Source organism: Amblyomma maculatum, chromosome 11, assembly GCF_055883805.1.
Source record: "Amblyomma maculatum isolate TAMU_Amacu chromosome 11, ASM5588380v1, whole genome shotgun sequence".
Taxonomy (NCBI): Eukaryota; Metazoa; Arthropoda; class Arachnida; order Ixodida; family Ixodidae; genus Amblyomma; species Amblyomma maculatum.
The window spans coordinates 124,826,996-124,852,574 of record NC_139354.1 but is presented as its reverse complement, the minus strand read 5'-3'; the positions used below and the strand labels follow the sequence as shown (position 1 = coordinate 124,852,574).

At 43.5% G+C, this 25,579-nt stretch overlaps 2 protein-coding genes and 1 pseudogene across 8 annotated transcripts in view; all 3 read left to right on the top strand.

The window, feature by feature from the left end:
* Positions 1-25,579, top strand: part of LOC146174899 (uncharacterized) — a 266,551-nt gene that overhangs the window by 24,293 nt on the left and 216,679 nt on the right. For 4 of the 7 annotated variants that reach the window (XR_014702011.1, XM_084584108.1, XM_084584109.1 and 1 more), the window contains exons 6-8: positions 2,303-2,367; positions 2,933-3,016; positions 12,778-12,838. Coding sequence is in view for 6 of the 7 variants with exons in the window: in XM_084584108.1 (XP_084440234.1) it covers positions 2,303-2,367; positions 2,933-3,016; positions 12,778-12,838 (210 nt within the window). In the remaining variant the exon portion in view is untranslated. Of the gene's footprint in view, positions 1-1,088; positions 1,198-2,302; positions 2,368-2,932; positions 3,017-12,777; positions 12,839-25,579 lie in introns of those variants that run through there. The other 3 variants (XM_084584111.1, XM_084584112.1, XM_084584110.1) reach the window with 3 other exon arrangements.
* Positions 20,440-22,884, top strand: LOC146174903 (uncharacterized; annotated as a pseudogene).
* On the top strand, positions 24,910-25,500 carry LOC146174902 (uncharacterized). Its single transcript, XM_084583255.1, has one exon. It carries the CDS (start codon positions 24,922-24,924, stop codon positions 25,498-25,500), a length of 579 nt encoding a protein of 192 aa, XP_084439381.1. The 5' UTR covers positions 24,910-24,921.

Below are 25,579 nucleotides of genomic sequence, written 5' to 3'. Positions count from 1 at the left end.
CTGCTAGGCTAGCTTCACGCGATGCGATTCGAACTTGAAGCTGTTAGGGTTGAGTGTCCCAAAATGGTCGCCAAGGAGAGCATGGTCTAAATCTTTCCATATGCATCATCTCTAACCAGCTTCAAGTTTAGCTTCTCCACGACCGCAAAGAGAGTCCTGTGGGTACAGTTTTGTGTTCTTATGAGGCCCAGATGTAATACTACAACAAAAACCTTCACTGGTGAGAAACTACACTCTCAGCAGCTGTCAACAGACGAATAGACTCCCAAAATCAGGTTGTCGAACGTCATATATCCGGCTTTTGATTCAATGATGGATTTCGTTTTGCCGGGACTCGCATCGCGAGTGGCCTGCGCGTTCCATGCGATGTGAGATACTTTATTTCCATGTCGTCACAGCTTTTTTATACTATTGCTACATCTCGCGCGTTCAGATATAATCTGGTGGAGAAAACGATACATTCATATACGGATGTAGCAGGAAGAGAGCGAAGATGACAAAACGTTAGGTAATTGTAGCCTAAATTTGCTCACGATAGTGATGCTTAGCTTAAACAACAACTTTTAGCAAGTACCATATATTCATAAATGGAAATATTTTAATAACATTAGGTAACCTCGCACATAAATATAAGTTTTACCTAAAGACGGATTTTAGTATTGTTAAGAAATCCTTTCTTGATTTCTCTTGCTTAAATATACTGCGTGTTGGACTTCCTCCACAAAGCCACGTCTCTCCACTAAACTTTGGGTTTATAGGCACGGGTGCGAGCAGTATGAGACATTTTACCCCCAAAACAAAAACATTCCACATGGTCTAGAGCAGCCGGCAACAAAAATGTTATAGTTAAGTACCCATTGTTTGGTTTCTTATGATATATGCCTGTCGGCTTATATTTTATTCTCACGACATAGATTGCCTAAAATGAGTGATGCGACATAAGAAATATCAAAATTGAAATTATTGGTTTCCCACTGTCACACGCTGATCAATATGAAGAGAAAAACCTGACGGCAGTTTACAGGCTACGTTTGGTGCTATATACTTTGAATAGCAGATTCAGCTGTAAATATTTCCGCGGCGCTGAAGCGTTCGCATTTATAGTGAGGAGCGCAGAAAAGGCTGGTCGCGGATAGAAAATGCCTCAAATAACCAAAACACTCTGGCTTTCTCTATGGGTTATTATGGTACTCCCCGGTAAGCCCGGCTTTCCTTCTTCTAAATTGTACAATGGCCGTATAAGCTGCCACATAGCAACTGCAAATCAATGTTTACTTTGCATTAATCGCACACTTGTGTACTGTCAAAGAAAATGCTATGATATGCTCTGACTGTTAAATAACTCTATTTTTTATACATACACCATCTAGCATAGGCGCATGTCGATGCTATCTTGTTTACCCAAAAGTTATTACTTGAAGGTAAATATCGCAAACCCTTCGGCTATAAGTGGCAAGCATTTCGGCTTTAGCAACTCTATTATATACAATGAACAAAAATGTGCACAAAACAAGCCAGAATTGTTGTATAACCGGAGCTCGAAGTTGAATGAATAATGTTAGCCACCTTTTTATCAAGAGGTATGAAAACGCACGAGACAGCATAATGAAGTTACTTTCGTTGTCTTCTATCAATGATGCACGTTACACATTTCGAAATAGCGCTTCTGGAGGCGAGGCAATTACACACGTCGTAGGCGTTGGTATAGATTATCTGGAAGCGAAAAAATACGAAAAGATTATAGTCACTCTTCTGCTTATTAGCGTTTTGCTTCAAAAATTTACAAGATATGCATTTGGTTCTAAGACACAATCGAAATTATTTTCGGTATATATATCCCAGAAAATGCAGAAAGAAAATTAAACTAGAGCGAAGCAGAAATATATTTTTGTCCAAATAATAGTTTTCCGCAAGTTTCGTTGAAACACATGTCTTCGTAACGCTAAAAGTATTTCCCCCCTTATCCGGGCCACATTAGCTTGTCATATAAGATTGACTCCAGTTTGGGCATGCTATCCTTTGCGCAGAGAATTGAGTTCTCTTTAAGGACAAATACAGATAGTGTACAGAATAGTGAAGGCCCTTCCCTTTGTCGGGATACAAAGGTGAAAGGGAGAGCTGCAAATTTAGAAAGCAGAAACATCCATCCTCTAACAGTATTTGGGTTCATAGTTACACTAGAGGACCCCGTACTCTTAAGGGGCTAACAGATAACTTATAGTATTTGCAATCTACCTATCTCTTTGTTCCTCACGTAAGAGCCATAAAAAGCGGAATGTTTCAGGTTACTTTTCTTTTGCAGGTTTCGGACTGCCTAAGCGTCATACGAACTCTGCTACTGCCCCATGCACAGGAAGGCCTATGACGGTAATAACTAATGAGATACGGGTTGAGTTTTATCATGTGGACATGAAGCCTTGAAGTACTCGGGAACGAAAGCGTGAATTATCTGTGATAATATGCCAGAAAAAAATATTGAATAGAAAAAAAATAATAGTCAGTGAAAATTGCATGATTAGATGAGAGATATATCATTCGATTATGTAAAAGCGCCGCGTGTTACAAAAATATGAGTGTATCATGAAACCGCGCAAAAAGACAAGCGACAGAGAAGAAAGCGACGGCACAAAGCGCGGTTGGCCGCGCTTTGTCCCGTCGCTTTGTTCTGTGTTCATTGTCTTTTTGCGCGGTTTCATGAGGCATTCCTATACTAGGCACAAATTAGCCTGACTATTATACGTAAGGAATAAAAAGAAGCGACTAGCGTCTATTGGTACGCGAATATTTCTTTTGCATTGCTGTAATAAAGGGCCGTAAATAAATGGCTGCTAAAACATTATATGATACTGTAGCCCACAACACGCCAGTTGCAAAATTTATTAGTCCAGCAACCAGCACAAAAATTTACAATTACCGTCATGTTTTATTGCAGTCAAATGTGAACCCCTGTATGTATTGGTGTGTTGTAAATGGAAGAATGTCCGATCGCCGATATCCAGATGGCACGCAATGCTCGGTGAGTTCTCTCTGTGTTAATGCGATGCGGAAGGTGGTGCTTAGTACATTTGATTTAAAAGGTGTGCCTTATAATCACTTTGCAAAAATAATCATAAAATCTGCGTTAACATTTTAATGAGGTAATTTTTTTAAGCATACTAACTACCACCAATATTATACAACTCAGGTAAAAGGAACTCAGTAAGGCCGGCTAAGATCCTTTACGGCATAATAAAACGTAGATTGTGGGATGTTCTAACATTGTATTGGTCAATAAATAAACCAAACGTGCGCGCAACAATATCAACACAAAGTTTACGGGACCGTACTAGCTGAAAATATTAAGGGACGTTAGTTGTGTCATCGAATCTGAATTAAAAACGTCCTATTTTAAGGAAATGCCCGGTTCTGAAAAACATGGTTTAGATTGGAAGTCAGAAAACAGGCGCTAAATATTGGCGTCGATTCTCAGCCGTATCCTTTCTGCAAACATGTCTTAAAAATGGTTAAGTACTGCTTAACATCTGTTCGCTTCACTTCATCATTAGTTTTTATCCCAGCACTGAAGAGATATTGATTATAACAAGTCTGCGTATTCTAATTTTGTGGGTGAGGATTTTACGCGAAATCCTTCAATGCACTATTCCGAAAGGAAAAGATCGAGCCTTGCAGCGATGATCTTCCTCTGTAATTGCGACAGTATTGTTCTGATAGGTCGAATTTATACCGCTAGAAAATAACAGCTCAATCGGTCTAAAAAGTTTTGTATAATTTACATCTGAACTCATGGGCATCCCGCAAGATGGAATGTTTTTTTTATGTTGTTTTTTATAAAGCCACTCTTATATTAGGCAGTCCACTGCATACGTAAACATTCTAAAGAAACCATCACAATGAGCCTCATGAATGAAAACAATACAAGGCTGGACTAAACTGAATATTTATTGAAGGAAAGAAGGCAACGAAGACTCGTTCTGAAATGCGCGCGCGCAACCCAACCGGTGAAATGGCAGGAAAAGGAGATTCGCTCCCAGGAGCAGACGAAAAATTGCGCTGGAGTTCATGGTTCCTTTTATGCGATAACATACACAGGTTCTTTCTTTGAAAAGCCGCCACCGCCGCAGGCAGTCATGATGATCACAATCACGTGGCCAACAGATTGAATTTCAATCTAATCTCCAAAAGAGTTAGGGCTTAAGTATAGTGTCCCAATTCAGCCATACGTTAGCGGCGAGATTGCTCCCTGACGATAATTCACGAAAACGAAAATTAAAAAGTATGGAGGAGGAGGAGTTAAGCATACCTTGAGCCTAGTTACGCGTGTAGAAGCTCTGATAAGCTTGGATAGTATTTTGTAACAATGATGAAGACGGTTTGGATTTGGCTCGCCTTTTCTTAACGAGAAGACAAGACCGTGTTTTGCATCTTAATTTGATTCCATGATTTATTATACACTTTTAATAAGATATTTGGGGGAAAATCTGGCGCAGTACCTATCTCTCTTATAGGTGCACACTTAAATGATTTACGTCGAGGTCACACTGTATTTTACTGTACATTGTAGTTCTTTTCTGAGGAACGAAATGTCCGACAGCTGTCTTCATTTAATATCCTTCGGGTAAAGCTCAAGGTTATTCGAACGACAACACTCGTGATTCCGAAGTTGCATCCCAAGTTGAAGACCACAATGCACCAAACAATTAATCCCTTTGTGACTAAAATCAAGGCCTAATGAATGGCGATCGGGTACTCAACGCATAGGTGCAAAGGGTCCTTGGTGCCGAACTTCGTAGAAGGGCGCCCAGTGAACGAATTGTGTTCGGTATAACTTTCTAACGCAACGTTTGTTTAGAACGTTGCCGATGCTAGACTAATCATAATAAATAGCTTAAACATTAATGACAAGAACTCCGACAAATTTGCGGAATGAAAACATAAGCAAAGAATTAGTATGGCTAACCCTAAGTAGACATAAGAATAGGTGCTACTCCTCCACAAATGTCTACGAACCTCAAGGACACTTCAGCGTGGTCTGGAGTACACAAAGGTGCCGAGGACATTTTGCAGGGGGAGGTTATCAACATTGATTAACGAATCAGCGGCTTTGTTCAGAACTGACACTCCAGGCGCTAAAGGCGTATAGGCAATAGCCACCAGTAACGGGGGTAGGGGATAAGAACACTACGCAATAGCCATCGCCTACCAGCTGCGTGATGAATCAGGTGGACGGTGTAGAAGAAGCGAGCACCGCGGTATGAAGCGATAGCCCAAGCTACCAGCCCTCATGTCACGCCCACAGTAGCCAAGCCGTATGAACATTTTTCCGCGGCCTAGAAGCCACACGAGTTGAATTGCCATGGCAGGCTAATTTTCATGTTACCCTTTTATGGAGAAGGAGAGCGGCTATTTGGCAGCTCCGACCAAAAGTGCATTCAGGCAACGGTACGACCAGTAAGTGCGTGGCCAGGTCAGCTACCACCTACTTTCGGCCAACGCCTCGCTCGTGCACATGAAAAACACGCCGACCAAGATACGGAACGACATAGCAGAGCTTCCACTTTAAAAGGCGCTGTTAAAGGTGTCATCGCGTTTACTTTCAAGGCGAACCTGAAGCGTGGATTCATTTTTTAAACTACTGGGTCAGTTTGATTTTGGCAATATTGCACTTATACTTATCGGCGTCTTAAATTTGATTTCATAAAAAAGTTGCTGCGCAGTCAGCCAAATCCTCGGCAATCAGCTGAGACGCTAAACGGTGAAAACATTCAGCAAGTGCGACCTGGCAGTTTGATGGAGTAGAGTGCGGAAGCGAGGGAGACAGCAGAAAAGTGGACCAGAAAAGGCCGTGATGCGGGAACTAACAAATATTATTAAAAGGAATAACTGCGGAGTAAAAGCAAGTAATGCGGCTTGTTGCCATGCCATCAAAACACTATTCTTGAGACCACATAGCAACACTTTGCCGCTTAAAGTGTGCTTGCAAGAGAAAGAAATTTTATTTCCTTGGAGGCCCACTTCTATTATTCAAAAGAGGAAGGAACCGTTTAGCGTGCTCTCTTAGGCTGCAGGGACGTAGTTTTCTTCCGGGACGTTCTCCAAGGGATTCTTAAGAAATTCTCCACTTCACCCTCACGGAGTTAGATATCTGCCGAATGAAAATAAAGACGTTATTCTTTATGATATTGTAATTGCGTTAGGCCTGCATAGTATACGGAGAAGTAGGATGGCTCTGCATTACAGAGTTTAACACACGGCCGCTGAGAGAATATTTTAAATAGCTATTGGGAGGTATTATAGAGCTCTCAAACTTATGACTCCATCCCCTGACTGGCTTATGTGATTTATGTGATGTTCTTTAGTGTAAATAGCTGTAAGACCAATCACGAACACGCCCGGCTCTAAGGGTATGACCGTGACCACAGGATGCACTACCATAATCTTTTCCCGCCTTCCCATGGTGTGTATTGTCTTTTCGTTGCGCGAGACACACTTCTAAGCCGCAATTACCGTTTAATTAGTTGACAGAAAACCAGTAAGAAGGAAGAAGTTACGGGGCCCTACAACTGAGAGATCGTAGCGCGAAATTCTGATCGTTCGCCATCCAACCCGTACCTCGCTTTCATGCCCTTAGATGGTGTACATATTAGAATACAACATTTGTTTGACATATATACTTACTATCCGAGTTGGCAGTCGTGAAGATTCTTTATTGCCACTACATAGCTGATATACCGCTATACATGATAAGCGGTCAGTAGGAAAGCAAAGCCTTGGCAGTCAGCCGCCCCCGGTGCAGATCCGCTTTTGCAATAAACGTGGTGGATACAAGTTACAGAACAATCTTTCAGGCGCACTTGCTTCACGCATCAATATTGGCCTTGCGTCTTCAGTTCGTTGTATCAAGCCAGAAGAAGCCGAGTGCTTCCTTGAATCTCAGTAGTTTTAATTGTACAATATTTGAATTTAAAATTTACAACAATGAACTATATCATATATATCGGTTTCATTGTTTTTGCAGCCACAAACATTTTAAATGTATCATCTACGCTCACCACCACGTACGCAATAAAAATCGCGTCTTCTAGCCGGGATTAATGTGCTTGAATGATATTAGTATTGAACAGAATACAATAGGATTCAGCTTAGGTATTTTGTAATGCGGTTCAGAGATCCAGAAAATCTTTCGGTCTATTTTCAGTGTAGCATATATGTGGTTAATGCAGCGCTTCTCAGTGGCCCACAGAGCAGCAATGTGAAATGCAATTTAAAGCTTCACACTGGCTTTCCATCTTCGAACATGAAGCTGACTAGCGTCGTCACTACACAAAACATTCTTTATACATCCATTTGAATTGCTCTATTGTAGGGTGGAGAAAAGTCAGAAGGGGGGTGGGGGTATGGAAAAATGAATAGGAATGGTGATTCCCTGGCTGAAATGCGATTGCGTTTGCTTCAGTAACAGGTGAATTGGATCTATTGCGGAGCACTCATCAATTTTTCGCAGACAAACACGAAGGTGGCGTTCCGAATTCATTTACTTGAAAAAATCATGGCTCCTCGGGTTCCCAGTATTATAAAAAAGATACCAATATGATACACTGAATAGTTCACCACGACTTCTGAATTAGAGTATTTGCCATCATTATATTACTTCATGACCCAAAAGTGCACTGCTCCTAAACGCGTTCAGAGAAAAGTTTTATGTTATTATAACTGTAATCTCAAAATGTTATCATTGAATTTTTACACAATCCTCGGCCAGAGGCTTGATGTGGTGAAAGGTAATGTTGACTGTGGTTTGGGCAGAACCAAATCTACGTAGATATCACTCATCTAAAGTGCTCGACTGTATTCGTGTGCTACTAACAGTTCCTTGTTTCTCGTGTTGTATTGAACCGTAGTTTCTCCTCGATTGTTTAATGAAGCGTGTCAATAAAATATACATAGGAATTGATGACAAAAAAAAAAAAGCATTGAATTAGGTCCGTCATTAACATGCGGACCTTATGATTATTTCTTATGGAATGATGGAAACCTGTACATGGAACTTCATGTATCACTGCCTTGTAGTGGCAGAGGGGCTTGCGAAACTCATTGAAATTCTGCATTTCTGCTGTGTAGGGCCACCCAAGATAGACAGGTCACGACAGAGAGGTCTGACAAAATGTGATTTACTGGAGAAGGTAATGGCAACCCACTCCAGTATTTCCTGCCAAGAAAACCCTATGACCAGTCTCAATACCATTAATGATATGGCGTCGGAAGATGAGCCCCCCAGGTTGGAAGGCGTCCCACATGTTACTGGGGATGAACAAAGGGCGATTCCTAGTAGCTCCAGGACGAATGAAGCGGCTGGGCTAAAGCCAAAAGTACGCTCAGTTGTGGATGTGTCGGGAAGCGACCGGAAAGTCCGATGTTGCAAGGAGATGTATCACATAGCAACATGGAATGTAAGATCTACGACGCAAGGTAAACTGGATGTCGTCAAGCGAGAAATGAACAGATTGAACATTGATATCTTGGGTATCAGCGAGCTCAAGTGGACCGGAATGGGAGAATTTAACTCCGTCGAACATTATGTCTTTTATTGTGGGCACGAATCCAAGAGAAGGAATGGGGTCGCTCTCACAGTAAACAGAAGAATGGACAAAGCAGTGCTAGGGTACAACCCCATAAACGACCGAATGATTTCACTTCGGATCCAAGGTCACCCTTTCGACATAACAGTTATCCAAGTCTATGCACCGACCACTACTTCTGAAGAAGTTGACGTTGAGAGATTTTATGCGGACCTAGAATGCCTTTTAGACCGCACCCCATCATCAGACGTCATTTTTCTCATAGGAGACTGGAGTGCTAAGGTCGGGAGTAAAGAAATATCCGGAATTACAGGCAAGTTCGGTCTTGGTGAGCCAATTGAAGCTGGGCAGAGGCTAGTAGAGGTTTATCAAGAAAAGAACCTGACCATAGCGAATACTCATTTTCAACAGCCCAAGAGGCGCCTGTACACATGGACTTCACCGGACGGTCTGTACAGGAATCAGATCGGTTATATTCTTTGCCGGCAGAGATGGAGAAGCGCTATACAAGCAGCAAAAACAAGGCCTGGGGCCGATTATGGCACGATCATCAGCTTCTTGTTGCCAAAATTATGCTTCGGTTGAGGAAAGCGCTGAAAACTAGAAGGCCTTTCAGGTATGATCTGGATCAAATTCCATTAGAATATGCTGTGGAAGTGAGAAATCGATTTCAAGAATTAGATCTAGAAGACAGAGAGCCCGAAGAGATGTGGACTGATGTTCGTGATATAATACAAGAAGTTGCTACTAAGGTAGTTCCAAAGCAACAGAAATGCAAGAAAGCAAACTGGTTATCTGAAGAGGCTTTGCAAATAGCTGAGGAAAGGAGGATGGCAAAAGTTATGGAGGAAAGAGAAAGATACAAGGTTCTCAATGCGGATTTTCAGAAAGTAGCAAGGAGAGATAAGAATGCCTTCCTGAACTCACAGTGCCTAGCAGTTGAGGACAACAGGCAATTAAGGAACAAAAATACTCTGTATAAGACAATCAAAGATACCAAAGGAAGCTTCTGTGCTAATGTGGGCGTGATAAAGGACAGACGAGGCAAGGACCTCACTGAAGCCTCAGAGATAAAGAGGTGGCAGGAATACACAGAAGAACTGTACAACGACCCGAATGTGCAAACCCAGCATAAGACGATTGTGATCACTGATCTCGAGCCGGGCATCCTGAAGAGTGAAGTGGAATGGGCCTTACCCATCCTTGCTAAGAAAAAAGCTAGCGGAATTGATGGCCTTCCAGCTGAGTTGCTTCAAAACCTCAACCATGACGCTGTTAACATTCTTCATACATTATGTAAAGATGATTTGGGCAACCCTGCAGTGGCCACAGGATTGGAGGAGGTCAGTTTACATCTCCATTCCAAAGAAAGGCAGTGCCAAAGATTGTTCCAACTACCGCGCGATCGCGCTTATTTCGCATGCTAGCAAGGTTATGTTGAAAATCCTCCAAGGTAGGCTGCAGCAGTATGTGGATCGGGAGCTTCCCTACGTGCAAGCTGGGTTTCACAAGGGCACAGGAAGTAGAGATCAAATTGCCAACCTTCGCTCGATCATGGAAAAAGCAAGAGAGTTCCAGAAACCCTACTCTTCTGCTTTATTGATTATGCGAAAGCGTTTGACTGCGTAGATCACAGCAGATTGTGGCAAGCTCTCCGAGAGATGGGCGTTCCAATTCATCTCATCTGTCTCCCCAGGAACCTGTATGAAGGGCAAGAGGCCACAGTCAGACCTGCGCAAGGTCTTACTGGTTGGTTTCCGATTGAGAAAGGAGTGAGGCAAGGCCGCATACTGTCGCCCTGCCTATTTGACCTATATGCAGAGTGCATCATGAGGATGGCCGGTCTGGGCGAGTCTTCAGCTGGAGTGAAGATTGCTGGAAAATGTATCAACAACCTTAGATATACGGATGATACCACTTTAATTGCAGAAAGAGAAGTGGAACTCAAGAGACTTCTGATGCGCGTACAAGAAAAGAGTGAGAAGTTTGGGCTCAAACAGAACATTAAAAAGACAAAGATCATGGCGTCTTGCCCTATCAAGTCCTGGAGTATCAATAGACAAGAAGTGGAAGCTGTGACAGATTTTATCTTCTTGGGCTCCAAGATTACCTCGGAAGGAGACTGCAGCCATGAGATTAAGAGACGACTGCTTCTGGGAAAGAGAGCAATGGTTAGCCTTGACCGCCTAGTAAAGAGCAGAGATATTAATCTGCCAACCAAGATCCGTGTAACTCGTGCTATGGTCTTTCCAGTTGTGATGTATGGATGCGAGAGTTGGACTGTGAAAAAGGCTGACCGCCGAAGAATTGACGCGTTTGATATGTGGTGCTGGCGAAGACTCATGAGTGTTCCTTGGACTGCCAGAAGATCAAATCAGTCGATATTGTCGACCATAAACTCTGACTGCTCATTGGAGGGTCAAATTCTAAAGTTAAAGCTCAGCTACTTAGGTCATCTGATGAGCACAGATGAGTCGCTGGAGAAAGATTTGATGTTGGGAAAGGTTGAGGGTCGCCGGAGAAGGGGTAGGCAGCGAACGCGACGGTTAGATGACATCCTCGAGGCACTGCAGATGAAGGTATGTGTTGTTAGGAGGATAGTGAGAGACCGGAAAGCGTGGCGTGACATGGTCCATAGCGTCACGAAGAGTCGGAAACGACTGAACGACTGAACTGAACTGAACATGGCACACTCGAGCTTAGAGCGTTGTAACACTGAGACCGACTGCTCTGCCTTGGGTAAAACAGGACTGGGGAAACCAACCACCGCATAAAAAGCCATTAGGCAAAGTTCTTTACTACGGTGATTTACAAACCCATGACTTTTTCGGAAGCGCGGATCGCGGCGAGGTGACGCAAATATGTTGCGTCACATTTACAGCTGCGCCTTACAGCTTGGTCCCACCTATGCTCTTCTATGCTCCCCCTGCAAGACGACTGATAGCAAGGTCATCCACAAAGGATGCAGGCAGCCCTCCTGCCGGATCTCCCCTGTTTTGGTTTTAACTAAACACCGAACAAAACGTTCAGGAGATAGACAGTGCAAAGGGGCTGCAAATATGGCTAACCGCCTCCGAAGGACAGGGCGGCGACGAAACCACGACACTTCAACAATATTTTAACAAACGCAATAACGTTTTGGATAATGGATACGCGGCAATACATTGTGTTCCCTTCTAGCAAGTTTTATTCAAGAACATCGTTGCAGGTCCATCCTTATCAGGTTTAAACTAAAACGCCGAGACGTTATCATAGAGCTAATAGAATTTATTACGTTCAAACGTTCAAGTTCCGATTCGACTTCTTCGGCGCGACTGTCAAAGAAGCGAGGAGCAGCACTATGGCTGCCGCTTTCTCTTTCTTGCCACAGTGTCGAAAGCCATTCACGGTGAGGACGACAGAGTTGCCTATAGCCTGCTCAAGGTTACCCTTGTGTGCTGAAAGGGTCATGATTCGACTTGACTCCTTCAATAAGGACCGTGATCTCCGGGACAAGTGATCGCTTCTTGGAAATGAACAGCGAAGTCTTATTTCTTGGAATGTTCGATGAGGATTTGCATTTTGTGTGTAGTGACCGCAAGTAATTTTTTTTGTGGTCACATTCCCAGATTGAGACTATTTTGCTTTGCAAAAGTGTGATCACGGTATCAGTAAATTTCTACACGACCGAAATAGGGTGACCATCAGACTTAAAATGGGGCGTTATGAACAAATTTTAACGCAACCACAACAACACAGAAGCGAAGTGAGATTGTTGGGTCACTGCCACAGAGAAAAGGACGACCTTTCAATGGGCACTGCGAGCAGCCCTTTCCCGAGCAGTTGTAGTACGACGGCAAGAAAATTGCCTTCTAAGAAGCGATCGTATTGTCAGTGAAACAAGAATTATTTTTGAGTTGCCTGGTCGCGTTATATCATAAAACACTCACAAATGCAACTGTAAGCAGGCTTCTGAAATCTACCGCACACTGCGCATATATTGTGGCCGTCATCAACTAAATAAACTGGGCATGGGAAGGCTAGTTTCTCTTGTGCTCATCTTTTGTGGTCACTCGTGAAAATAAACCGTAACAATGCGAAAACATTTGCCTATACGAAAATTAGATTGCGCCGCTACTTGAGAACATTTGCATATTAAACTAGCGTTTTTCCAGATACACTAGTTAACGAGACTGCTTCATCAATATTTTGGATTCTTCAGGTTGACGGATCAGTAAGCACTCTAGGACGCTGCCGCAATGGAGTATGTGACCGGGAAATGGGTACGTATTCGTTGCATTAATAAGTAGGAAGGCAGCTATAGACGACCGCAATATAATGGCCGCCTTGACTATTCATAAAATATTGGCAAGGATAGAAGTTAGAAGACGCATTGCATGACCACCCCCCTCGTGGCCAATAATATGCTGACACATGGTCGCACATGTGGGCTTCTGTACTGTATACCGCACTGAAGGAGTGTTTTAGAGTTTTTCGGAGGGTACTCTGAGGCAGCGGCGTAGGCAGTGCTAATTAAAAGAACTTCAATGAAAGGTGAAAGCATTAGCCGATCAGAAACATGAGGTTTCAGTAGAATTTATGTCGTTTGTTCCTTTTCGGAAGGTTCTTTAAACCCTTCCTGTTATGTAGCTGGGCTTAGGAAAGACCAGGATACGTACTTGAAGGGGATGACGATAGAGCTTATATTTACAGCAATGCATATATATACAGAGAGTAAAACTGGAAGTTGGAATGAATTTACAAATAACGACACTGCGCTACTTTACTCTTCGACCTAACTAGTTAGAGCCTAAGCAGAACAGCCGCGTTACATGCCTACGCATGGAGCCTCAGCTCAGACTGGACTGAACTCTCTTGAATCGCGTCTTATTTTACACCTCCACAAAACAAAGAAATAGGCGCGGTCATTTTCAGAGGCCAGCTCCACGCATCAACTGTCGAATAAGGAAATATGCTAGATGGGCACAGCCCCATGGGTTGGCCTTAGCCTCTAACCCAGGGCCCCACTAGCAATACAAATCACAACAAACAAATCACAGCGAAACTGTTTCCCCAGTGAGGGTGTCGAACCCTCTCCTCTCGGGAGACTTTCTTCCCACTTGTCTCTCGCTCACCGACGCCCCTTCTACGCTGCTCCTGCTGGTTGAATCCTTTCCACAGTGCATTTCCCCACGCCATCCGTGTTCACCACTACGAGCAACTACATGGAAAGCGAAAGATTATCCAGCCGCCATGCTGAAGGCCTGACGCCGGCCTAAAGGGGAGCTTCTGGCTTGCCCGCTCTGAGCACAATACCCGAGTACCTTCCTGAATGCTTCTTCGGGCGCTCTTTTGTCGCATCTGCAGACAGGACAGAGAAGACTTCCTTTCGCAATGCTCAAAGTCGCAGTGTAAAAAAAAAGGCTGAAGGTTCATTTGGGCCCTCGCTATCGGCCAGTACGAAGGGTGCCATACATGCGAGCAACCGGAAGCACGTTCCGCTGCGCATGTACCCATGAACGACCTTTGGGCTAAAACCGTCCCACAAATCTGGCGCCGACTGTCCGGTCGGCTCTCCCTAAACGCGGCACACTTGAAAAAGGGGGACCGCATCTACAATACCAGAAGCAGACAGGCGGGTGGCGGCGCCATGCAGAGGCGCGCACCTGCAAGTGATTATCCTCGGGCGCGACCCGAAAGTTTCTATTCTGACGGCTTGTGCAGCGAAAATTTGTCTATGCTTATGTGCAGCGCAGCGCTGCATACTACAGGACTCGCTATGGAAAGAGAGAAGGCGCAAAATATGTTCAGATTCGCAAACTTCCCAAGGCTCGCTTGTGATGACATAAATTAAAGGAGCAATCCTGGCCTTAAGAAGTGGGAAATACAAAAAATACTTCATTATCAAGAAATAATAATTTTATCACCGCATAGAATTCATTCTTGGACGCGGCAGCGCGAAGGGTTAGAGAATTTTGGAGCGAGAAAATGCACTGATCGATTATCCGCCACGCATGTTCACCGGCGTATCAATTTTGACATTAAAACCGGAAGAGCGCCTAAGGTGTGTCGTGATGTCATCCCAGGTCCCACCGCAAAGCTGCTATCGCTGCGCTACCGCCGTCGCAGCGCTGAGCCGAACACTGCCTCGCCAGCTGCGCGCATGGGACGAATCACGTGCCTTGCAGCTCGCTTAAGAAGGAGGGAGCATCGGCTGATGCTGCTGCGTAAGCGACCAATTCTGCCTCCGCTTCCACAGAGGCTCGCTCGCTACAGAGAAGCTTAGGAAGTGAGGAAGCGACCCAAGATTGAAGCGGCAGTAGCGAGTGCTGCTCCGTCCAGCGGCCGACGAAATTGACTTAATACATGGATAGTTGACCCTTTACAAGTACAACTACGGCAAATAGAGATTTTGTTTTGTGACTATTCAGGAAAGGTAATCCTCAGGAACTGTTTTGCCAAGCATTGGTGCACTGGTCAACGCAGCGGTATCTCTCTGTATTTTTGTTCAAAGTAGCCTAAAGTTTTTTTTTTTTTAAATGTAACTTTAACGATAGCAATAAGAGGATGGAAAATATTTCATGTCCGCAATGGGGTGTTCAGGCTGCCTCTACCGAAATAAGTACGTATCATATGAAGCAGGAGCTCTGACAACGAAGGAATCTTTTATATAGCTGGTATGGGGCGATAAAAAGATTATTATCCTATTTCAATGATTGTTTGGAAAGCGAGGCAATATCAGTCATGAACTGGCATGTACAGGGCTCACTAACAGGTATTCACATTTTGCTCCATTGTTTTGAAATATAGCCATTGGAGCGACAAAGGTTTATAGGTTACGTTCACGATTGTGCATGTCCGTAACAACTTGTTTAGTTGTTGTCCAGTAGAGAAATTAAGCGTTTAATGAGCCCGCCTCGCTTGAGCACTTGAGGTTTAGAAATTTTGTATTGAAGAGGCGATAGTGCTGGATTCGCTGTCTTTTCCTGCCGACACTAGCAATGTCTTCGCCGCCAGGGACTGCACACTGTAGCAACTTCCTGCCCGTGTCCCGTCAAAACAACAATTCAGCGCTTCGATAACTGCCTTCGTGAACTCAAGAGAGTGGCCGGTCTAGCCCAGAGCTATCTTGCTACCATCACGCAGAGGACGTAACACAAAGTCGAGGGTAAGGTCAACGCCAGGGATTAGCGTGGTAACAAAACTTCTGAGTTGCGCCCAAGGGCGATGACGGTGAAGCAGACGACAAGAGCCCCCGGCCAGAAGTTGCGGCGTGCGGCGCTAAGCAAAAAATTAAAACGGCAAATGCGTCACTTGTGACGTGTCATTAGGCGAGGCCCGTGGAGGAGGGCCAGCCTTTGCGCGCGATAAAACCTGGAAAGAAGGAGGAAAGCCGTGAAGGCGCGATATTCAAATTTTGATTGCAAATAACTGTTTCCAAATGCCGAATTTCAAACATTCTTACAGGAAGGTTATTTTACATCGACATTCTTTCACACACTATGTATAGGGAAAATTAGCAAAAGTTAAAAGACTTGCGCAAAAAGTAGATGAAGAAAGAGACGTGACAACAAGACAGAGCGCAAACTTCCAACTGCTTTTATTTGGGAAACGGTACCTACTTATATAGACAAGTGAAATCATATCATATTGATCAAGAGTAAACACGTGAGCACGCAACCAGCGAAGATCATCTACCAAGCAGGGCAAAAATGACTTAAATCTCATTAGATTATCACTGAGGCCAAAAACATGTTTGCTGTGTAAGAAGGCTGAATGATGTATGCAAGGTATACCAGCAAACGCAGACAGATACACACACATGCAAGACTGCGCGCGCGCAAACAACACACACACACACGCACACAAAGAGATATACACACACAAACAGACAAGCACACGTAAAATCGTAACAACACATTTCTATGGCTAAGCCTAGTCAGTTTGCGACTGCCTGTTTTACTTTGTTTTTAGGTCTGACTTGGCTTAGCCATAGAAATGTGTTGTTACGATTTTACGTGTGCTTGTCTGTTTGTGTGTTTGTGTGTGTATATCTCTTTGTGTGCGTGTGTGTGTGTTGTTTGCGCGCGCGCAGTCTTGGATGTGTGTGTATCTGTATGCGTTTGCTGGTATACCTTGCATACATCATTCAGCCTTCTTATACAGCAAACATGTTTTTGGCCTCAGTGATAATCTGATGAGATTTAAGTCATTTTTGCCCTGCTTGGTAGATGATCTTCGCTGGTTGTGTGCTCAAGTGTTTACTCTTGATCGATATGATATGATTTCACTTGTCTATATAAGTAGGTACCGTTTCCCAAATAAAAGCAGTTGGAAGTTTGCGCTCTGTCTTGTTGTCACGCCTCTTTCTTCATCTACTTTTTGCGCAAGTCTTTTACCTTTTGCTAATATGAACCAACTCGCCCAGAAGAAAGTACTTATTGTATAGGGAAAATGTATTACTATAGATGTTTTGAGCCCCTTTAAGATGAGCGCCGCTCCCTCGCAGATCTGTGGGCTTGCCCATCAGGGGGTGAGCCCCAGCAGCCTAGTAGTGGCACTTGCGAACACGACACAGTACTAGCTCAAACACTGGCTGGCTAACACACGCGACGTGACCTTAATAAATAGTGCGCGTCGCGTCTGGCTCTTACCACGTGGAAAGGCCGACGCGCACACACAAGTAACTTCGCTCGTTTAAGCGTCCCCCTATTCTCCCACTGAACTGCGCGTCCTCACCGGTTAGGCGCTGCCGAAGATTCTGGAGAGGACGAATAGTTTCGGGCTGAATGAGTCACACACAGTAAAACATCGTCACCCCCGAGTGATGAGGAGGGTGAAGCCGATATGTTCAAGGCTACGGTCTCCACTCTCGCGGAGGAGACATTTCGCCAATGCCATGGAATATTCTGCGCTGACGCCACGCTGACTATAAAACGTGCGCCGATTTCGTGACAGTCATCCTAGTCATAGTGCGAAGAGAGGATAACCGATGGTCGCTTAGAGTAACAAACTGGATTCTAAGGAAAGGAGAGCTTAGCAGGGGCGGAAGAAAATTATGTGTGCGGATGAGGTTAATAAGTTGGCAGGGGTCAAGGGGATGCAGATAGCACAGAACAGGGTTAACTGCTGATATATGGGAGAGGCCTTAGTGGGTATAGTCAGGCTGATGATGATGATCCTAGTCATTTGCCCCAACATCCTAACACATCTTGCGAGCATCCGTTTTAAATAGCACTGACCGAACGCATGCCACTTCTAGGCCATCCTTAACTAGCTTTGAGTGTCATGTCTATACTACACTAAAGCTTTCACGATTCTCAGTTGATACGGCCAATACAAATGATCTGTTGGAGTGAACAAACACTAGGTTTAAGAACTGTGTGCTGGCATCCTCGGAAAATTCAAGTCAAATCCATTTATTCTCAACAAGTCAACGAATTTCCCAATGTCAACAGCTATTGTTAGCTGGTAAAAAAATACCAGGTAATCGTCTGCATAACTAACAGCCCTATGCAAAAGGGCCTGCTCGGCTGAGCCGATCTGGCCAGCAAAAATGCCCGGATCGACCGGACCAGTGCCGAGGCAGTCGCCAATAGACTCCTGCAATCAGGACCCCACCTGTCATTGGACGGGTGAGCCACCACCTCAAACTTTCTCACTGTGAGATACAAGTAATAGTTTTTCATGCAGCCAGGAGTATGGCGAATCTGGTTAGACGAACAAAACCTATGTTGGGCATTATTTTCATGGTTTAGAAAGGTTGTACAAGATTTTATGGTTTGAATTACGGGGAAGCTGAAGATTCCGAATATGAGTGCAAGTAACAGCGCGCCTGGAATACCGAATTATCTGTTCACAATTTTTATGTATCTGTTTTAAATTGTTAAAAAACGCCGCATCTCTCACAATTACCGATCGACCATCGAACCGCACTTTAAGAGAAGGGAGGAGGGTGAGAGCGAAAGAGAAATTCAGGACCAGATGACCTACAGGACGACTACGGAACAAGTTTATTTGCTTCCGGGTCAACTAACGTTCACTGACGTAGCAAAGCACAGGCTCCTTTGCGTTTCGCCACCAATGAAACGTAGCCGAGATGGTGGGGTTCGCAGCCATGTTCAGGGGAAACCCGGTTTAGGGAAAAAAAAAGCAGTATCTGTGTCACGTTCTGTGCCCAATTAGGTCAAGGTCACATCACATATTTCCATGCGCAGATTTTGTTTTGTTTTATTCTATTGGTATTTCGGGTAAAGAAGACACAGTACCTCTCTCATGTTTTGGTTGACACCTATATTAAATAGGTCAAGATAATTCGGAACCACCGAGGGGAAATACGAAGTTGCAACCCCAGTCGTAGAGCTCACTCTCCTAAAGTATGAAACTATTTGCAGAATGACAATTCGGTGTTAAGGACGCTAGCATGTATAATCATAAGGGGAAGCTTGAGCCTTCTCCTACATTTGCCTTCTGAACTAATACATGCTCTGTTAAGGCTTATAAATTTTTAAGTTTATCCATAATAAACTCATTTATTGCACTGGTCGTACAAGAACAAGGCGATCAAGCATGTGTTGAGATTTACTGCGCTCTTATGTGCTTGCATGAAAAGTAGGTTTAGAGATAATACTTCAACAACGTCATGATTCAGCTTGCTAGGTCGCCACTGCAAATTTCTGCTGCACAATGGTTCGCTTATAGTATGGATATGTTAAACCCTTTTGCAGCCTAGGCATTCTATGACCGAAACCTCTATCGTGTTTATTTTTAATAAGAAATTTGCAGCTGCTTGTCATGCTTGAAATGGAGTGGAAACCTGTAAGGAACATAGAAACTTAAAATGGTACGTTTCCAGTAGTTATTAAATAGAACACACTCATTATTTATATTTGACAGTTGAATTGTATGCCAACTGCGCAGAAAATGGGCACCTAAAACATTTTGGTACCGTCCTGGCACAGATGAAAACATGCAAGGCGTATTTCTGTGAAATTTATCTCTTTTGGATTTTATGCTCTTATATCCGAAGTTTTCGTTTGTCGAATTTCAACCTCAATTTCTCAGTTCTGCGCTTGTGGTAAAGTTTGTGCTGAATGAGGGGATTTCTCCCACTATACGAATTTTTTATGATGCGTGTTTTTCTACAACTTCTTCTTTAGTGTAAATTTGGAAACATTTAACTGTGGTTTCCAGCATACTGCCTTGTAGCTTAGTAAAAAGAAATGAAGAAAACAATAATATATGGAAATCATGAGTATTACTTGAAATCCTTGACCTTGTCTTGCGCATAGATGAAGATGATGGTAGCGTTCTTGTATGACTCAGGAACGTGTTGGCGAAATAACCGCGGTAAGCATTTTAGGGACAAATGGCTTTTGTTTCCGGTTCGCAAGGGCTTTACCACTGTTTAATGTCCTGTAAACCAATTTGGTGCAACTCTTCCTCTTTTACTAGAGTTCTGGTACCCTAGCGACAATGATGAGAGGTGTAAAGAAGGATGCCTTTATTTTTTTTTTAATGCCCGGAGCAGCCATCAAGATATATGAGTATGCTGTTACCTGAGGCACGTAAGGTAATTTCTTCACTAGCATTTCTTCTAATTTTTTCTTATTTTTGATTCGCTAGCGATGGAAAGGGCACCTGTTTTTTTATTTTGATATTTACTGATTGTCCTCATTCTACGGAGATAGCACCACAGATGAGTGTATAACTTGGCTAAATAAATACTTTATCCACAATAGACCGATCGCACCGACTAGTTTCACGGCGCTACTGCTGCCACGGTGCATGCTGGTAGATGTAGTTCTCCGGCCGCTCCAGCCGCACTGATTGCGTATGCGTCGCGCATCTGAACGATTTCTACTTCGTGTGGAGCTATCCAGCGATGGGAGGATTCACCTGTTGTGTTCCTGGGTGCTACAACAACAGTGCAAGAGACAAAGGTCTCGGGTTTTATGTCTTTCCTAAAGACCAAAAACTTCGACAGACGTGGATTCAGCGGATAAACAAGGGCGGACAGTTTGGCAGGTAAGACAGATTTTTAGGATGCTTGGAGCCTTCTTCCAAGTAAATTGTGCAGCTGCTTGTATCGGACTGTAAAACCAGTAGTTGAACATTTCAAAGAGTACAATGTTCGGGCATCTTTGCCTTTGTATTCCTATTGCGGAATGGATCAACCATCGTTAGCACGGGTGTACCTGCACACCGATGTTTCTTGCTATAGCTCCCCCGTTTCTTTGCTTCATTATCACTGCGTGCTTTTATTACAAGTAGAGGACTTCTAGATCTGAACATGGGTTACGTTGTTTTATTTACACTACTGGTAGGAAACACGCATGCATAACGGGAATTGGCAAGCTCACGTATGAGTTTAAAGCGGAAACACAGATAAGTGCGAACTGCGCAGTGTCGGTGCGCTTCGCCGTTCGCATTTCTTTTCATGGTGATTCAAGCCGGATGGTAAACAAAAAAGTTTGCAGTCATCCATGACTCTCGTGAATGACTCCAGAGTCGTCTTTTTTTTTCACCATGCGCCGTGGTACATGTGCGGTACACAAAGCGACGCAAACGACGGAGCGCGTAAACGCAGTACAGGAATTTTGTTTATCGCATGACACAACCAGGCGCTACATTTTGGTGAACTTTCACGCGTTATCCCAGGGGCTAGGGGTATCTCCAAACCTCGCCTTTACTTCCGCGATGTTGTTAGCTAGCGTAAGCTCGCAACCGATTTCAGTGTAACTATTGAGCTAATTGTCTGCAGCAATGTATATTATATGCATTTGTGGTTTTGAAAAAAAAAGAAAATTATTCCTTCACCATGTTGGCACCATCGTTATGTTCTTGATGAATATGTACTTTTAACCTAGAGAAAGTGCTACTGTAGTAGCGCTATGAAGGAATACAGCTTGAGCATACAAAAAATACCTAAAGTGCAGTGCAGTAGCCCTGGCCGTGCTTTGCAGTATCATGCTTGTACTGCTGAAACTCTTTGTACCTATGTTTTCAAAGTTTGTGCTGACGATGGGACTGGTTTTGTTAGAAAAAGAGAGAGAGAGAGAGAGAGTGAAAATGAAGCGTTCATCATATTGGCACCGCCCTGATTTTCTTCATCAAGAAGTACTTTTAATCTGGAGAAAGTGCTACTGTAGCAACGCAATGAAGGTATACAGCTTGAATATACAAAAATGCATAAATTACAGTGGCGTAGTCCTGGCCATGCTTAGCAGAATTATAGTTATACTGCTGAAACACTCTCTACCCAGGTTTTCAAAGTTTGTGCCAACGTCGGGACACAGAGTATGCAGTGCCCACTTCGAAGGGGGTAAAAAGACATGATCCGTGTTCGCAAAGTTTCCCCCCTGAGACACCAAAAAGTGAAGAAGAGGCGGCCGCTGAGACGACCTTAGGTAAAATAAGCGCAAGGAGGAAATAAAGTCAGCATGTCATGTTTACGTATACTTTATTTCTATTTTTGGGATAGTTTGACACAAGGAGATGGCTAGATTAATTGTACTGTTGAATAAAAAACAAGAGGAAATATTTAGTCAATGTGAAATCGTGTGAAGCAATAAAAAATGTGTGTCCAATGCATCACCTACAGCTGCACTGCAAACATAACATTTCTTAGGTTACTGATACAAATTGCTTTTTATTTTCACCTTCCAGCCTGAAGTTACCAGCACCTCAACTGTGCCTACCGAACAACGTGGGCAGGAAGTCTCCACCTTTCCCAGCAGCAGCGATGACAGAAACTGTAATTCAGAGCCTGAAGCGAGCATACTCCTGGACCACTCGTACAACAGCCAAAAAATAAGTTATGATGACCTTTTCAAGAAAGTTTCTGAACAGAAGCACATTATGACAGACCTCTTGGAACAAGCTGAAGCAGCAAATGCACAAGTGGCAGAGCTAAAGCCCCAGCTGGAACGACGTCGGCTTGATCACACTAAAACAAAAAAGTTGTGTGATCCTCTCATAGCGGAGGAACAGGTGCTTAAAACTGGAGCTGTCGTCTATACAAAAAAAAATTAAGAACTTGCAAGGCTAAGGCTGCTCTGAATATGGAAAACACGTATGAAATGCTTGTGAAAGATATGAAAAAGCTTCGCTATTACACAGGCTTCATGTACAGCGAGCGTTTGGAGGCTTTTTGTTCCGTTTTAGAGCCAGATGTAGAACGTCTTCAGTTCTGGCAGATGAAAGAAGCCTGCAGTGAGGACAGAAAGTTCACCCTGCCTTTGAAGACCCAGCTTGTGCTTGTCCTGATGCGGCACGGCTTGGTCTTGATGACCTTGATCTTGCATACAAGTAGGCTGTCAACATTTAAAGCTTGAAACATTTTATTTGGCACTAAGAGCCATTTCTACTTATATTTTGTTTGGTTACTAAGAGTGACTCATAAAAATCTCTTCCTATCTGTTTATGAGGATATTCGCTGGAAAACATTTTGTATGAACCCACTGTGAAGACTAAATAGGAAGAGTATTTATTTATGCCATTACTTTGGTGTATCTTGTTCCACAGTACAGAACCCATTATGATTGTCAGTTTTGCTTCGATTCACATACACAGTATGCATGTAGGATTTTATGAAAGGTCAGCTTCAGCATATGCAGTTACTCCTTATACAGTAGTATCTCAGTGTAGAAACACTTTGATTCTTGAGTACAATGTCCAAAAAGTTAATCACCTTACATTCTTAAAATACGTTGTGATGAACAGCTGCTCTGTGCACAATGTCCTTAGTTGCTAATGCTCTGTAAAGCTACTTGCTGAATGCCTTAGAGCATAGTGTTGTACAGTGTACCCCAAATTACAATCTTCAGCTAGAAGTTAATTATACTTAGCTTTTGTTTAAGATCATGCAATGTGATTTTTAATAACGCAGGGGCTGCATGGCTAGTGAGCACCATGGGTAATGTGTTAGGTCTCCACAATATGATGTCGCTCTTTTATCAAAGCATGTTGGCCCTGTAGATTCTAGCAGTGCATGAGATGCCTGATGACTTCAACGGACCACGATGCTTCTCCTATACACACATTATTATTCTAATAAATCTTTGTGCATATCAGCGGATAGTCACTTTGACAGGGGGGCTACATCATACTTTTAAGTGTGCCAGCAGTAAGTTAAAGAAATGACCATTACCAAGTGCTGCTTTTGTTAATGATTACTTTCACTGCATGCCGCATGGAATTTGGAAGCTAAGCTAAGGGTGCCTTTGTTATATCTCATGCCTCTGCTACTCAAGTTGTTTAAACAGCTGTGTTATGAATTTCAACTGCGCTAGTAGTTTCCTCTTCTCACTTATTTTGTTTTCTAGCAACTGCAAATTACTGAAGGGCGCATTTTGGATAAATGATGTTTTATGAACAGGTTTTGTGTTTCTAAAACCACTGTCTCAAAAATCTGGGCAACATGGTTGAATTTTTTGGACAATAGGCTTTGGCAGGTATATCAGCATCACTTATGTTTTTTTTATGACGTTCCTTTTGTCTGCTCTCTTTTTTTATGGTCTTGATCAACCGCAACACCATACCTGCCAACCTAGTAACATGAAAATTTGGGAGACTGCTGGGATTGGGGGGGGGGGGGGCATATTTTTTAATTCAGCAAGTCGGAAATTATTGAGGCTGATATCTGAAAGAGGTGAGAGTGGCGGCCTATTAGCTTATTTTGATCTGATCTCTGTCTTATTTCACCATCAGAAACTCTTCCAAGAATACTTGGAAGTACTTTTTTTCTCTAACGAAATTCTTCTTGGCTTTTGATAGCACCATCCGTCGTTTCAACTCGGGGAAACACAATGAGTAGTTCGGCGTTCCTTACTTCACTCAACGACCTGAGAAAGCCAACTAAAGCCTAGCTCATTGCTGGCGCCACAGTATTCGAGCCACTGTACTAGCGCACCCGAGATCATATAACAGCTGGATTGCTAAATGCACGAGCCAGCCAAAGACCAGCCAGTCCGGAAAATCCAGCTACCGTCACTCCCTCACATTCGTGATGGTGCTGGCCGCCACTACCTAGATTCAAGGTGCATGCTGGTGACTAACCGCTCCTGCGTTGCTTTCCGGCATGGTTATATTATAGGATGTTATGGGATTATAGCTATAGCATGCAAAAGAATAGAAAAACAAATGCTGGGCTGTGTCGGCCACTTTTCAGGAGATTTGAGGGAGCGTCCTTACAATCACAAGATGTAATCAAATTAAAAAGACTCCCTGACAATTCGGGAGAATTACCAGGTATGCAACATCCACAGGAGGCCTTGTAGTATTGCAGTAAAACGGGTACTGCATATGTATGTACAGAACACAAATATAGCTCTTTTTATTACTCATTCTATAGGTCCCAACCTGGATGCCACCAGAACTATGCGACAAGTACAGGCCAAAGGCCTTCATCGACAAAGGCTACACAACTGTTGACAGCATACTTGACTGCACTGAAATTTTCATCCAGACACCATCTTCATTCCGAGTCCAAAGTAAAACGTACATCACATACAAGAAACATAATACGTCAACGGGACTAGTTGTGTGCAGCCCCAATGGATTTGTGACATTTGTGTCAGATCTGACTCCTGGGAGAATGTCTGACAAAGCACTAACAAATTCTTCTGGAGTGTTGGAGAAGTTTGCACTAGGGCGAAGTGTGATGGCTCACAGGGAATTCACTATTGAAGAAGAGTGCAAGCAGCGGTCCCTGCACCTCAACATACCATCAATCCTGGAAGGACGGCCTCAGCTCTCAGAAGAAGACGAAAATGAGACAATTCTAATTGCTAGTGTGCAGATACACGTGGAAAGAGTGATCAGGAGGATCAAGACATGCAAAATACTCTCCCAAGTGTTCCCAAACAGCATGTCTGGGCAACTGAACAAAGTATGGCACATTTGTGCACTCTTGACTAACTTCGTGGGCGAACCATTGCTGTGAGCCGGTGTGAAATCTCAGTGTTTGCTGTTTGATTTTATTTATGGAGATTAAGTCCCAAAACAGCTCAGGCTATGAGAGA

Excerpts from the sequence above, each read along its gene's own strand:
- LOC146174902 (XM_084583255.1), top strand. The coding sequence starts at position 24,922 with ATGCCACCAGAACTATGCGACAAGTACAGGCCAAAGGCCTTCATCGAC.